This window comes from Biomphalaria glabrata, chromosome 6, assembly GCF_947242115.1.
Source record: "Biomphalaria glabrata chromosome 6, xgBioGlab47.1, whole genome shotgun sequence".
Lineage (NCBI taxonomy): Eukaryota > Metazoa > Mollusca > Gastropoda > Planorbidae > Biomphalaria > Biomphalaria glabrata.
Genome location: NC_074716.1, coordinates 47,397,953 through 47,412,432, shown reverse-complemented (window position 1 = coordinate 47,412,432; position 14,480 = coordinate 47,397,953). Strand labels below are relative to the sequence as shown.

At 38.8% G+C, this 14,480-nt stretch overlaps 1 protein-coding gene across 2 annotated transcripts in view; it reads left to right on the top strand.

Annotated features, from left to right (window-relative positions):
• The window catches only part of LOC106077796 (uncharacterized), a 174,625-nt gene that overhangs the window by 75,249 nt on the left and 84,896 nt on the right, over positions 1 to 14,480 (top strand). For both annotated transcript variants that reach the window (XR_008778308.1, XM_056031546.1), the window contains exon 3: positions 14,219 to 14,457. Coding sequence is in view for 1 of the 2 variants with exons in the window: in XM_056031546.1 (XP_055887521.1) it covers positions 14,219 to 14,457 (239 nt within the window). In the remaining variant the exon portion in view is untranslated. The remainder of the gene's footprint in view (positions 1 to 14,218; positions 14,458 to 14,480) is intronic.

Here is a 14,480-nt window from a genome sequence, read left to right as displayed (position 1 = left end):
CAACGTCAAATCACTTGCGCATACAAATTCTCTTTTTAGCAGTCAGTGTTAAATTTAGACCACAGAGGGCCTTAAAACAATATTTGGTTTACACCTTTCAGCTAAAAATAGTACAATAGTTATTACGAATATGTGTTTCTGAGATGTGACCTAGTGCTTAAGGCTAAAGATGAACTAGATCAGGACAGGTCGTTAGGTAACAGTGGTACTACATTTGTCTTGCGGTGTGACTTGGGCCTAATTTATGTAGGGCATTGTGTCTTGACAACTCAAACAATGCGAGTTGAATTTCCCAGACTATTTTTTTCTTAATCACAAATGGTTGTAAGCACAAACCCCCCCCCCCCCCAAAGTTTGATAGGTACTTCGATCAGATCAACAGTCCACAACTGTAGAGAGGTACTTTGACTAAATCCAATCTCCACAACTGTGACATAAACCACACAAATTTAAAGTTCCTCATCTAGATGTAGTAGTATTGTTGTTTTTTACAAAGCTTGTATTAGTTTACTTTGTCTGTCGGTCTCGTAAAAAGTTAGTATAGGTTTTTACAAAGCTTGTATTTTGTTTACTTTGTCTGTCGGTCTCGTAAAAAGTTAGTATAGGTATTTACAAAGCTTGTATTTATTTACTTTGTCTGTCGGTCTCGTAAAAAGTTAATATAGGTTTTTTCTCCGTTACTAGTCTCGGATCAAGCTGAAATTTCGCACAATTATAAATTTATTTTACCTGACAACAGAAGAATCAATAAAAAAAAATAATTAACCAATTAGTTAATTAACTATTGGTAATTAATTATTTTGTTTGGTATCTTGAACAAAGGAAAGAAATTGTAATTGACTGAAGTGGTGGTATAAGCTGAATTAGTCCCCTTTATAGGTCGTCGTCTCGGTATTAGTGAACACAACGTGAAAAATAGGACGAGACTAGAGAAGCTATAGAAGAGATGGAGCCCCGGGCCCCCAAATGATTGAAAATTCCTAGCTACGCCACTGCTCTCTCCACCTCTTTCTCTCTCCCCATCTCTCCATTTCTCTCTTACTCTCCCTCTCTCCTCTTCACATGTCCCAGTCCAATCGTCCGTGTTTATAAGCTCTCCACTAACAGAGTGGTTACCGTGCTGGCTTGAGAAGCCTTGGAAGGCTTAATTTATGAGTTCAAGTTCAGCTCGTTTCCCCCCCCCCCCCTTTTTTTTTACATTTTTATAAATACTTTTTATTGTTAGTCTAGATCTATTACAAATTTAACTACATGACTGAACCAAACTAATTGATACAAGCACGCTTAATGTAAGCTTTGTTTTTTAAAAAGCATTTTTAAAATATTTGTTTTCTTGTCTCAATCACTAACATTTCTCTCATGCACTTTCTCACATTCTCTCTTTCTCATCCTTTCTGGCGTCATCTGTGGATCTATAACTTGCGAACTCTCTCTCTCTCTCTCTCTCTCTCTCTCTCTCTCTCGCGGACCAGAGGCGTAGCTAGGGTGGGGAAGGGAAGGGGAGGAAGGGGAAAATCTGAAAATCCCCCCACCGGGCTCCTACTTGAGGAAGGGTGTCCAAATGAGTGTTTTTTTTTCATTAAATATTAAATATTTCGCAAAACGCAGCCCCACCCCCCAAGAGGTGAAGCCCCGGGCCCCCAAATGATTGCGAATTCCTAGCTACGCCACTGCTCTCTCCATCTCTTTCTTTCTCCCCATCTCTCCATTTCTCTCTCCCAATGTCTCTCCATTTCTCTCTCACTCTCTCTCTCCTCTTCACATGTCCTACTCCATCTCTCTAACTTAATTGATAAAACCATCTAGCTTTATTTCTTCTCTCTCTCTCTGTCTCTCTCTCTCTCTGTGTGTCTCTCTCTCTGTCTCTCTCTTACTCATTTTTTTCAGCTACTTTCTGTCTATCCATCTGTCCAACTAATTTCTACCATTCTTCTCCCATCTACTCAACCACTTCCTCTTAATCACGTGACAATGGATCCGTCTCTCTAGCCAGATTGACCAGCTGCTGGACGACTGACCACGTAACTCTACACGCAATCCATTAACTTCTCTTGTTCTGTGAACGCTGGGTATCCAAGGGGCCCTACTCTATGAAATGATGTCCGTCAGCAGTCGGACGTAAAGTCATGTGGGCCTGGGGAGGAGTTAGATGGACAAGAGTCCAAGTCTTAAGCCTCTCATCAAATAAAACTTATTTCGGGTTTCATAATGAATCTAGAGTCCAGCTTTTTATAGAACACGTTCCCATAAATCATTAAGTAGTTATATTTAGCACAAGAAGAAGGTCAAAGTGCAATCGCTACTTAATTATTTTTTTTTTCTGTGTTTTTAATGTTGGATTATTTGTTGCTGTTATTATTGTTAGCTTGTGAGATATCTTAGATTGATACCGTGTGAGAAGGTATTACATAATAACTTTAAAAAAAAACTCAAAAATTATATATCTTTAGCACGTTATTGATCCAGACATTTATTGCTGCTGAGAGGTAAAGCGCTTGGCTTCCGAGCTGAGTTCCTCGGGTTCAAACCCGATGAAGACTGGTATTTGTAATTTCGGTATCCTTTGGGCACTTCTCAGTCCACCCAGCTCTAATGCATACTAATTGGGAAAGTAAAGGCGGTTGGTCGTTGTGCTGGCCACATGATACCCTCGTTAACCGTGGGCCACAGAAACAGATGACCTATAGATCTGAAAGCGGAACTTTACTTTTTTTTTTACTTTACGAGCGTTTGTTTTGTTCATGAAGGTGTTCCCTAAAGATTTTTTCTTGCTACTCCAAACCTTCTGATGGACGATAGGAGATAGCAGCGACAGGTTTCGAACGTGGCACCATCGTGACGAAACAAAGTGCACACCACATGACCATGCAACCTGGGCAATCTAAACAAAGCCTCCATTAGTGAAAATGAGAAACATGAAGTCTCCGCCATTGTCCAAGTGTCGATACTTCCAGATACTTTTGTTTTTAACGTTCAACTACACCGCAAGTCTTTATTTTTTCCCCACGTCGGGATTATAAAATGCATAGACTGCCTGTTTTAATGTCACATGACATTCTCAACCTTGACCACCAATAAAACATCGCGGGCAGACATTTAGATCGCCCCCCTCCCCGCCACGCCTGCCCCTAAAAACATTGACCCCTCCGCCTTGTTGGTTATCGCCTGATTTCGTCTAAAAGGTCCCGGACTGTTTTTTTACGATCCCGCGAAAGAGGTCCGCGGCCAGAGAAGTAATAGTCTGACAGAGATATGTCTGCGGAGAAAGATGAAGATACATGACCCTCGGTCACCTTTGAGCATTGGGTCACTTCCTGTTTCTCTAGTAACATTGACCATAGGCCATAGTGCAACGCTCCGATGCAGTATCGGCGCAGAGGGCGTTAAAAACATATCAGCAGTAAATCTGGGGAACGCAGAAGTGTACTCTTAAAGGCCTCACTCTGGAAATTTGAATGTTGTGTGTTTGAGATTATCATTTGATAAGTGTCGGCTTTGTATGTGAAGTTGTTATTATTGTTTTGTTTAAATACTTCAAAGGTTAAAGTTCATAACATTGTTCAATGTCCGTGTATTGTACTTCATTCTACAATCAATCAGTCACTGGCGGATCCAGGGGGGGGGGCGGTAGGGGCGATCGCCCCCCCCCCCCACTCGGCCGGACGAATTATAGTATAGAATTCACACAATTTGTATGCGAATTTATTACTTATGTTAATAATATATACTAATTATTTATATTTCAACCTATTTTTATATTATTTCGCCCCCCCCTTCTAGTATTTTTTCCGATTTGGTAGGGTCGGGAGGGGGCGATGGCATAAATCCGCCCCCCCCACCATAAACTTTCGAGTGGGGGGGGGGCGGTCCTAATTATTTGTAGAAATCACAGCTTGCTAACAGAATCAATTAAATATCTATATGATTAAAACTTGTTATTGGTATTTTAACCGGTCTTTATATAATTTCGTTCACCTGTTGGCCGACTGGAAGGGGAAGAGCGAATACCTCCACCGCCCTTCCCATCTAAACCCTTTGAGTGGGGGGGGGGAGGTCCTACTTTTATGGAGAAATCATAGTATGTGAACAAAATTAGTCGAATATCTATATAATATAAACAGGTGGAAGTGCGATACATGCAATCCCCTTCCCCCCATCAAACAAACCAATACTTTTTCTTTTTGTATTATAGTAAGAAATTACAAAATTAAAAAAATCAGTCACTAATATAATTTATATATGCTATAAAGTAAATTCTTATATCGAGTCGCCCAACCCCTATTCTTTAATGCAAAATGCAATCAATAGCAGAAATTATAAAAAGGAGCGAGAATTAATCGTTTTCATTTTACCGCCCTTGCCCTTTCCAGACTGAGTTTGTTTAATTTGAATTTATCATAACTATTTTAAGAAAGACTTTGCTTTGGAAAAGTTATAATTCAAAAGAAATTTTTCAATATAACAGTCACGGTTGAGATGAGTTCAAAAGCCAGATAATCTTTTCCTAGTCGACTTTTTCCAACCTTTACTCTATCTCATATTTTTCTAGTTAAATAAATTTAGGACTTTAACTCACAATGTGTGCTAGAATTTTATTGAATATTATTAATCGAATATTTTTTTTTTCGGCGGCGATCCTCAAAACCTTAATCTAAATATGTGGAGTATCTAATCTTTTCAAAGAACAAATCGGTTTTATTTGCAATGTATTAAGGGACTATAAATTCATATTAGAATATTTTTCTCATTATTCAAAAGGCACTTTATAATAGAATGAATAATGAGCTGTAGGGCACGAGAATGCGTTACTGCAGTGAAGAATGCCAGAAAACGCTTTTAGCGTCGAGGCTTCTCCCCGAACCTCACTGATGAATAATAAGCTGTAGATGTCAGGAGAATGCGTTTCTGCAGTGAAAAATGCAAGAAAACGCTTTTTGGCGTCGGGGCTTTGCCCCGAACCCCACTGATAAATAATGAGCTGTAGATGTCAGAAGAATGCGTTTCTGCAGTGAAAAATGCAAGAAAACGCTTTTGGCGTCGGGGCTTCGCCCCGAACACCACTAATAAGTAATGAGCTGTAGATGTCAGGAGAATGCGTTTCAGCCGTGAAAAATGCAAGAAAACGCTTTTGGCGTCGGGGCTTCGCCCCGAACCCCACTGATAAATAATGAGCTGTAGATGTCAGAAGAATGCGTTTCTGCAGAGAAAAATGCAAGAAAACGCTTTTGGGCGTCGGGGCTTCGCCCCGAAACCCAATGAAGAAGCTTACAGCGCTCTCCCAGACCCCCAAGTTTGCAAGAGAAAGACTGTTTTTTTTTTCTGTTTTTTTTCGCCGAAGATTGAGAAACAGTCTTATTTTATTCTCATATATATATATATATATATATATATATATATATATATATACATGCTGTATGCACGTTTATGCATAGGGTTAGGGTTTACTGGGGGTTAGGGTTTGGAAAAAAATCGCCCCCCCCCCCACTCCAAAGTTCTGGATCCGCCAGTGCAATCAGTTAAGTTTTTTCTCTAATTAACATACTCGACTTAATTAACATACTGGATATGGCTAAGACGTAACATCGTTCTTAGAACAGGGGCGTAGCTAGGAATTGTCTATCGTTTGGGGGGGGGGCTCAACTTCTTTGGGGGCCCCTGCACTTTGCGTAATATTTAGTTTTTAATGTGAAAAAACACATTTGGGGGCCTACTTCAAGTGGGGGACCGGGGGTCAAATTCTCCCCTCTCCGCCCCCACCCTAGCTACGCCACTGTCTCAGAACATAATCCCGTAAGTTATAATTACTTTCTATATTTTTTCACATCATTGTAGCCCTTCGTTTTCTAGCGTTTCATTGCCTTTAATTTCCGGTCTTACTCAATTTTTGCTTTCTTTTCTTTGTGTTTTTAGTATATTTAAATTGCCATCGTGCCCGATAGAAACAGGTTATCTGTGCCGATAGAAACAAGTTGTGTCTTCCGAGATGTTGCTTTAGTTACCCTGTTTTATATCTAGGTTATATGCCTAACTAATGGTCTGGCCGACTTGCCTTTGGAAATGTCAAGAAGTCAGTCTGTCCGTCTCTCCAGACCATCATGCGCTAACGAACACATCTGATCCGATTAGAACTAGCCAATTGTCGAAATGTCATCGTGACTGAGGGTCACGTACCTTGACCTTCGCTCCCCTCCCCGCTCTAGATTTTTCCCTCCTTTGTTTCCCTGCGATATCAAATAAAAAAAAAAAAACAAGGTCCCAATACCTCCATGTTGTCCACGTGACCATGTGTCAGAATTATTTTTAGACCTTACAACTTGAGAAATAGAAAAACAAAATGAAGAGAGAGGGAGGAAGAGGGGGGGGGGGAGGGCTTTGAAATCGTTGAGGGGGGAAGTAACAAAGTTAATGGTGAGCTGGCTGGTCGTGTGGTATGTGGATTGTCTTTTCAATGTTCATGGGTGTAATATACTAAGTCAATTCATAACCTTAGAAACAAGGCTTTATTTCAATAAAACACGACTGATACACACAATAACACAGTACAGACTGGTCACGATTCACAGACTACGATAATGCGAACACGATTACAAATACTAGCACGATTACAAGCACGGGTAACACACAAGTTCATTTAACGATCACTCCAATGGGTTCGAATCGTGCCAGCCGCCATCCCCCCCCCCCCTGCCGTCCTGCGGTAGGTTTGGGCTAGGATCTTCAAATCTAAGAAAAGATAAGATAAGATAAGATAATTTTTATTGATCCAATCAAATGGAAATTCAGTTTGACTACAATTGACAACCTCAGCGTAACTACTGTAACAATAACAATATAGATGTAAAATTCGAACAACATTCACACACGAAAACACATACACACTCACAACCAGCGCTTTATGAATTGGACTTCTAAGTACTTCTCGATGACAACAGATGATCTTGTAACACTCGGACCAAAAGAGGGATGAAGGAGTTTTTAAATCTTTCTATTTTAGTTCGAATGGAAAGGAGACGACCACTTCGTTCAGATCTGATATAACTGTGGTTTAATGGGTGCAGGTTGTCTTTAAGAATCGTGAGTGTTTTGGAAAGGCATCTTTCATGAAATAGCTCTTCAAGAGATGAAGTTACATATGTAACAAAGAAACAATGCGGCAATATAAAAGACAGAATAAAGGTTAAGCTAAGGCAGTTGAAGTTTGACGACGTTATGACGTTACGTTAGCTGTATCAACACATGTCGACAAGTTAGACCATAAGTAATAGTGTAAAATATGAACTTGGGTAAGGTACTACATCACAGTTGTTAATTAACGAGCAGATTGTGTGTCTAGCACAACGACCCACTTGCTGTAAACGAGAGTTGGCATGTAGCACCAAACTGCTGGTAGACAACTAACACCACTGTAGGCGTAGTATATTTGAACTTGTACAACTTGAGTAACTTCTTTGTGGACAGAACTAAACAGAATTTTTATAACAATAGAGACGAAATCAATTTGAGATTTTTTTTATCTCAGTTATCGGTACATTACTGCTGACAGGTCATGTGTTTTATTTTACTCCAAGTTATAGCCAAATTAAAAGTTTATTTCATTTTTAACTTTCTAAAAATTATAGCTGTCAAATTAGAATTTTTTCCCGAGTAGCTAACGAGCTAGTGAATATTTTCTCAGCGATATACATCAACAGCTAATTTACTAGAAAAATCGTTAGAGCCGTTTTTGATATCAGCTCCCAGGTTCCGCCCTCCATGATGTTAAAACTTGTAAAAATAAACAAAAATTTCAAAAAAAATGTTTTTGTGGTTGAAAGCAGAAAAGGGAAACAACTCTGGCTTGAAATTGGAAAAAGAGATCATGTCATTCCTACTAAAAATTTCAGTTACATAATCTTTTTAAAACTAAATCAGTAACGTGGGTACGTGGCCACACCTTTGCTGTAACAGCTTCCGATTACATATATATTTAATGGATCTCTCATTGTTCAGGTTCACACTACACTTCAATCTTACAGTAAATATTGTGTTGGCCTCCTTTACTAGTAGATAGACAACGGCGCATCTCGTATAACACCCTTACACGTGACTGTAGAGCCCTAAATAAATAGAGTGGGTGTATCATACGGATTAAACAACAATATCCTGAACCTCCGTGTAGAATGGATTCTTTCTTGGCCCGCACAGAGAGAGGCTTCTATATCTGCCTCTGTGAAAACACTCTCCACATTATGGAGAATAGCTTTCTGATATATAGACTCCCTTGTCAATACTCTCCGGTATAATGTTTAGGTGTTGGCTATCACAGAATCACTGGAAAAACCCAGACAGGAATTGTTATCTGGATCCTGGTCCTGTAGTAATAAAAGAAAAGGCCCTATTTAATTGTTCGCTGGAGTATGAGATGTCAGTCATTCTTACGGACATTCCTTGAGTAGTAGGCAGGGGCGTTTGTAAGAATTTAGAAGCAATAATTGAATGGAAGTATACTGCCGCAAGAAAGTTAAGTTTCATTGCAGATGATGGTTAATACAGATATTAACAACAATACTAGCAATACTTTGGGAGGCGTAAGGGCAATAGGTCAACGAACTACAAGGATGGTCTTAGCGTTAATCAACACAGTGGAGTGTTATGGAGTGAGTCTTTGTTTCTAAGGTGATTATGAAGAAAGGGAGTATTCATTGTTAATTGTAAAGAGGGAGCATTAATTTAATATTAGTCTTGCAGAATGATGCAAGATACGCGGCTCTGTGTTGTAGTCCTACGACAGACGACTCCAGAATGCCAGATTGTAAAGACGTGTTTTTGTAGTGAATTAGGTTTTGTTCAAAATACCTTTTTATATTATTACTAATGTCTACTACATTTATTTCATTTCATCTCAAGTTGAATTGTCCATATTGCAATAAAAGTATTAGTTTTGTTCACAAAGAATTATTTTCAATTTTTATAATTTAAATACGCCTACAGCGGTTTAGTTGTCTACCAACAGTTTGGTATTATAAGACAACGGCCGTCTACAACATATTGGTGTCAGAAGTGGGATTTGCAAAAGCTGTAGTAGGCCTACAAATCCGCAATACAAGTGAATGAAGACATAGTTGGGACGTCTATTTATCATGTAACTCACGCTAGTGTGCAAAAGTACACAGTGAGTAATCAAAGAGTAAACATTATAGGACTGGGTCGTTCAAGCTGCAAAAGACTTATATGAACTTTGAACTTCTTTGCACTTTTCACAGACACACACAAATGATAGCTCGTCACATGCAGTACTATAATCTATATTTATAACCAATATAATTTTTAAAAAAAGATAGAGGATAAACACACACACACACACACAGAAATACACATAGACACAATATTTTTTTTACAAAGCTTATATCAACTCTGTCTGTCTGTTTGTCTGTCTGGTAAAAAGTTTGTACACGTTTTATCTCCCACATCCAATCTCGGATCAAGTTGAAATTTGGCAAATATATTTCTTATAACTTACAGAACAAATATCAAATGTAAAAAATAACCAATAAGTTAATAAACTATTGATTATTAATTATTTCGTTTGGGATCGGACAAGGGAAAGACATTGTGCTTTTCAGATGTGGTGGTATAAGTTTAGATAGCCCAGTACAATTTTTTAACTCTTTCTCTCCTAATCGACGATACCATCGTTGATTCGACCTCATTTAATTAAATTAATGTTTAATTTTATAAACTTGACTTTGTGTGTGTTATATAAAAAGAGAATGGATTTCCCTTTAATTCTATACCAAATACAACATTTTCTGATAACAAACAACAAAGCTATTGAAGCCCAATCATAACAGGGGAGTGAATTAGTGATGAGCCAATGAAGAACTCCTTCGAAACGTGGGAAAATAATAACGGAGAGAAAGAGTTAATGCATATAAAAAGCGATCACGGTGACATTCATAATTAACCCCTTCTTCCCCCCTTCCTAACTGGTCCAGACAAGTGATAGGATAATAGCACATCGAGAAAGCTAAAAGCATGAAATTACGCTAAACAAAAACAATTGGAAAAAAATATTTCTAATCACACATATTTATTATCGTAAGTCTAGATCTATTAGGCTACAAATCTAATCACGTGACTGATCCAAACTGATTGATACAATTACATTTAATATAAGCTTTGTTGTATTCTTATTTTTTAAAATTATTTTTTTTCTGTGTCTTCCTGTTATTTCAACGAGACACCCATTTCACCCATTAAAAATCATTCATCCGTGAAATCCGCCATTCTAACAAACGAAACAGAGCGTTGACTAGATATAGGTAAGTGTCATTACTAGTACTTTCCAAGGGATATGAACAGAGTGGTTCAGGGCGTTGGTTCAATACACCGAAGGGGATTTGGGAGACATAAGGGGAGGCGTCTTCGTCATCAAAATGTCCTCATCAATCTGTGCCCCCATTCCCACCTGACGCCACAGTATTAAGCTAAAGGTTATTGTGACATTCTTAGAGGTTATTTTAATGCATCACGTGACGTAATTGAACAACTTTTGATAAAGCTGCATCGAACAAAGACACTTGTACACCTTCACACACACATATTTACAAACACTTTCGAAAACACACATAATTCCACACACAATTACACAGACTTTCACACAGAATTACACACACTTTTACATACAATTACACACACTTTCACAGACACTTCCACACATTTTCACACAATTACATAAACTTTCAAACTCAATTACATACACTTTCACACACACTTCCACACACACAGTTACAAACAATTACACATATTTCCACACACAATTACACGCACTTTCACAAACACAATTACACACACTTTCACACACAATTCCACACACTTTCACACACAATTACACACACTTTCACAAACACAATTACACACACTTTCACACACAATTACACACACTTTCACACAATTCCACAAACAGTTACACACACTTTCACACACAGTTACACACACTTTCACACACAGTTACACACACTTTCACACCAAATTACACACAATTCCTCAAACAGTTGCACACACTTCCACACACAATTACACACACTTTCACACCAAATTACACACACTTTCACACACACACATACACGTTCACACACTCTCAAGTGAAAACAAAACAGGGGTTGATGCCTTGGCTTAAGACTGTCTCAGCTGTTCGATCAAAGGAGAAGTCCTCCAGAAATGCTCGCCTAATTTGAAATAGATTTTTGGATCTCAGGAAAGCTTTTAAAACCCGAGTATTAGCTGCAGTTCAAGCGTGACCAATGAAACAAAACCCACGCTTGGATGTCTGTGACAGTGTGTGACTGTGTGTGTGTGTGTGTGTGTGTGTGTGTGTGTGTCTTAACGCTTATCATATGACTAACTAATATCGCAGGGATATCGCATTACCTTTATTACAAAGGTTGTAAACAATGGAGCAGGAAGACAGTTTTTTGTTTCGCTTGTAAATGCTACAGAGCGATGCACTCGATTTGATTCAAAAGAACTCTCTTCTTGGAGATCGTGTGTCGTGGTGGCCAAGTTGTAAAGCGCTTGGCCTCCGAACCGAGGGGCCTCTGGTTCGAATCTCGGGACGGGATTTTTTTTTCTTTTTTTTTTTTTAGGGCACCCCTGAGTCCAACCAAATGTGGAGAAATGTAATGGTGGTTGGTCGTTGTGTTTTTTCACCTGCTACCCTCGTTAAACGTCGGCCAGAGAAACGTGACCTTTACATCCTCTTCCCCCATAGGTCGCAAGGTCTGAAAGGGGGGACTCTACCGTACACCGGTTACACCAGAAAGCTTGCTATTTTATAAACTTCTCCAATGACTTTATGTGGCACTAGTTAGTATCTAAGAAGAGTGGATTGGATTGTCGCCCCTATGTGTTTGTTTATACATGTTTGTAAAATGTTTGACATGTTTCGGATGTTCCTTCAGAGTTGAAGATAGTTTACTTCCTAGTCCAAACCTCCCGCAGGACGACGGGGGATGGGAGCGGGCAGGATTTGAACCCTGGACCATCGATGAATCTAAACGACAGTCCAGCGCGCAAACCGCACGCGCCAGGCAGCCATCCTAATAACATTTTTAACATTTGTTAGCCTGTGTACTGACCGTATTTCGTAGTCCGTGTTGTGAACTCTACTATGTGTGTAGTTGTTTGTCATTCAGTGAAATAAAGCTTTGAATGTAACATGGTATTGTTTTTATTAAGTACAGCAAAGAGATTAAAGAGATTTCTTAGTGGTCAACCCTGTGTTGATTAGGCTAACAAGAACAAACAGCAGGTTTTGGGCGATCCCTTACTTTTGAAGTATATCAACATAGTTGAACTTGTCCTAAACTATCTTAGTGTGAATAGTATTGTATCATGTGTAACTAGTTTTAAGTGCTGGTTAATTCTTCCGCGTTATTGTATCCAGAAAACTAATCAACGTATTGTTTGACTAACCAATGAACTAATTTATTTCTATCCTAGGCTACAGAGGATTAGCATGGGAGAAAAAATTATTTACAATCGCTGTGACTTTAATTCACGCTATCACTAACATCCGTTTGCCATATTGGTTTTCTCAGAGAGACGTATCGATTGCGGGGGTTTATGAAGGGTAGACAAACGAATTTATAGCAACACGATGTATGATATTTTTAATGAGTAGTTTCCCTTGATATCCGTGGATTGGAAGCACGATACATGTAAAACACTGATTTCTGATTTGCAGGCAGTCCAATGCATGTACTTATACTAATGTCTTTTATGCCTGAACTATAATTAAGGATAAATACACAACGGAATGAATAAGTAATATCTAAGATTTTGATGCATTAACATTTTTCAAATCTCTTTGTGTGAGCTTTTTTTTCTTCTCTTTTTACTGGTCTCTGTGGGTCCTTATTGGTCTTAGTCCCGGGTTTATTAAGCCCTTGCTGGCCATAGTTGCCATCCCGCTGGTAAATTTCAGTTTTATTTAATTTTATTTTTAATTTTTTAAATCCCTTTTGTGGTTTCAATTCGCCCACTAGTGATTGAACAGTGAAAGTTTATCTTAATTCGTCTGACTCTCATTTTAGATTTAGTTTTCGTTCTTTTACTATTTCTATTTTTACTATTTCTATTTTTACTATTTCTATTTTTACTATTTCTTTGTAATTTTGATTCTTCAATTATTATTTTTTTCATTACACCTAAGTACATTTTTAATTTACTTTAACATTTTTTTTTTCATTACTATTTCTTGTATCTCTATTATTTCTATTATACCAACTACACTTTTTGTATGTAGGTCTAAACCTCTTTCAGACCTTGTGGCGATAAATTGCTATCTATGAGGCAGATGATATAAAGATCGTCTGTTTCTATAGCCGACAGTCGAGAGAGTCCCAGTCTTATGTCTCCATTTATTGACAAGCACCCATTACAGTTGGGTGGACTCAGAATCGTCCTTAAAATACCTAAATTTAAAAACACTGTCATCACGAGATTCGAACCCAAGACACTCCGGTTCCACTATACTAACAAACAACAAAACTGGCCGAAGATAGCAGCATGATTATTGTTATTGATTTGTTGAGTTCCGAGCCAATCAATCAGGTTTTAAATCTCCACCGAAACTTTAAATTAAGGATCTATGAAGATCTAGATGTGAAATGTAGAAATCATCGTCATTTGTCCCGTGACTTTCGTCGTAGGGGTGCTGTGACAGTTCGCGTAACCAAATCCTTCCACTTTTCCCGGTCAGCAGTTGTTCTTATCAGGAGATCAAGGGAGAGGCCGGTCCATTCTTTTACGTTGTCCAGCCAGATTTTCTTTGGACCACCCTTTCTTTGTGCTCCCTCCACTGTAACTTGAAGTATGACTTTAGACAGTGAGTCATGTCTTACAATATAACCTAACCAGCTCAGCTTAGTGTCTCTTCCCAGTATTGACGTATTGTTCTCTTTTGCCAGTCAGAGTGTTGACTTGTAACAGTACAAACGCATTTGTTTTCTTTTCCTGGTATTTTTCTGTAGCATTTACTCTCAAAAGCTGGGATTCTCCTTTCAGCCTCAGCGTCCAGTGCCCTTTGTAGAATGTAGAAATAACTTTCATTAATATATATAACCGAGTTTAGAACATAAATTAAATTCAAAGGTTAAAAGTTAAGGGTTAAAAGTCAAAGGTCTCAAAGTCTAAGGTTAAAGGCCTCTCACGAGACTTTACATTTATCTACCTGCAGCAACCATCTCCAGGACATTACAGACACTGCATGCTCACGAGTGTGACGGCGGCACCATGGTAGTGACGTGCCCCCCGGGAACCCTCATCAACATCCAGTACGCCAAGTACGGGCGCTCCGTGCCTAGTTCTGTCATGTGCTCTGCGCCCAGCACGGAGCCCGCACCCGAGGGCGCCTTCTCGGAACAGAACGCTGACCTTGTGGAGGATACGAACTGCATTGCCGTCAGGTCACTTGAGGTGAGTTCCTCTTTAAATCACGA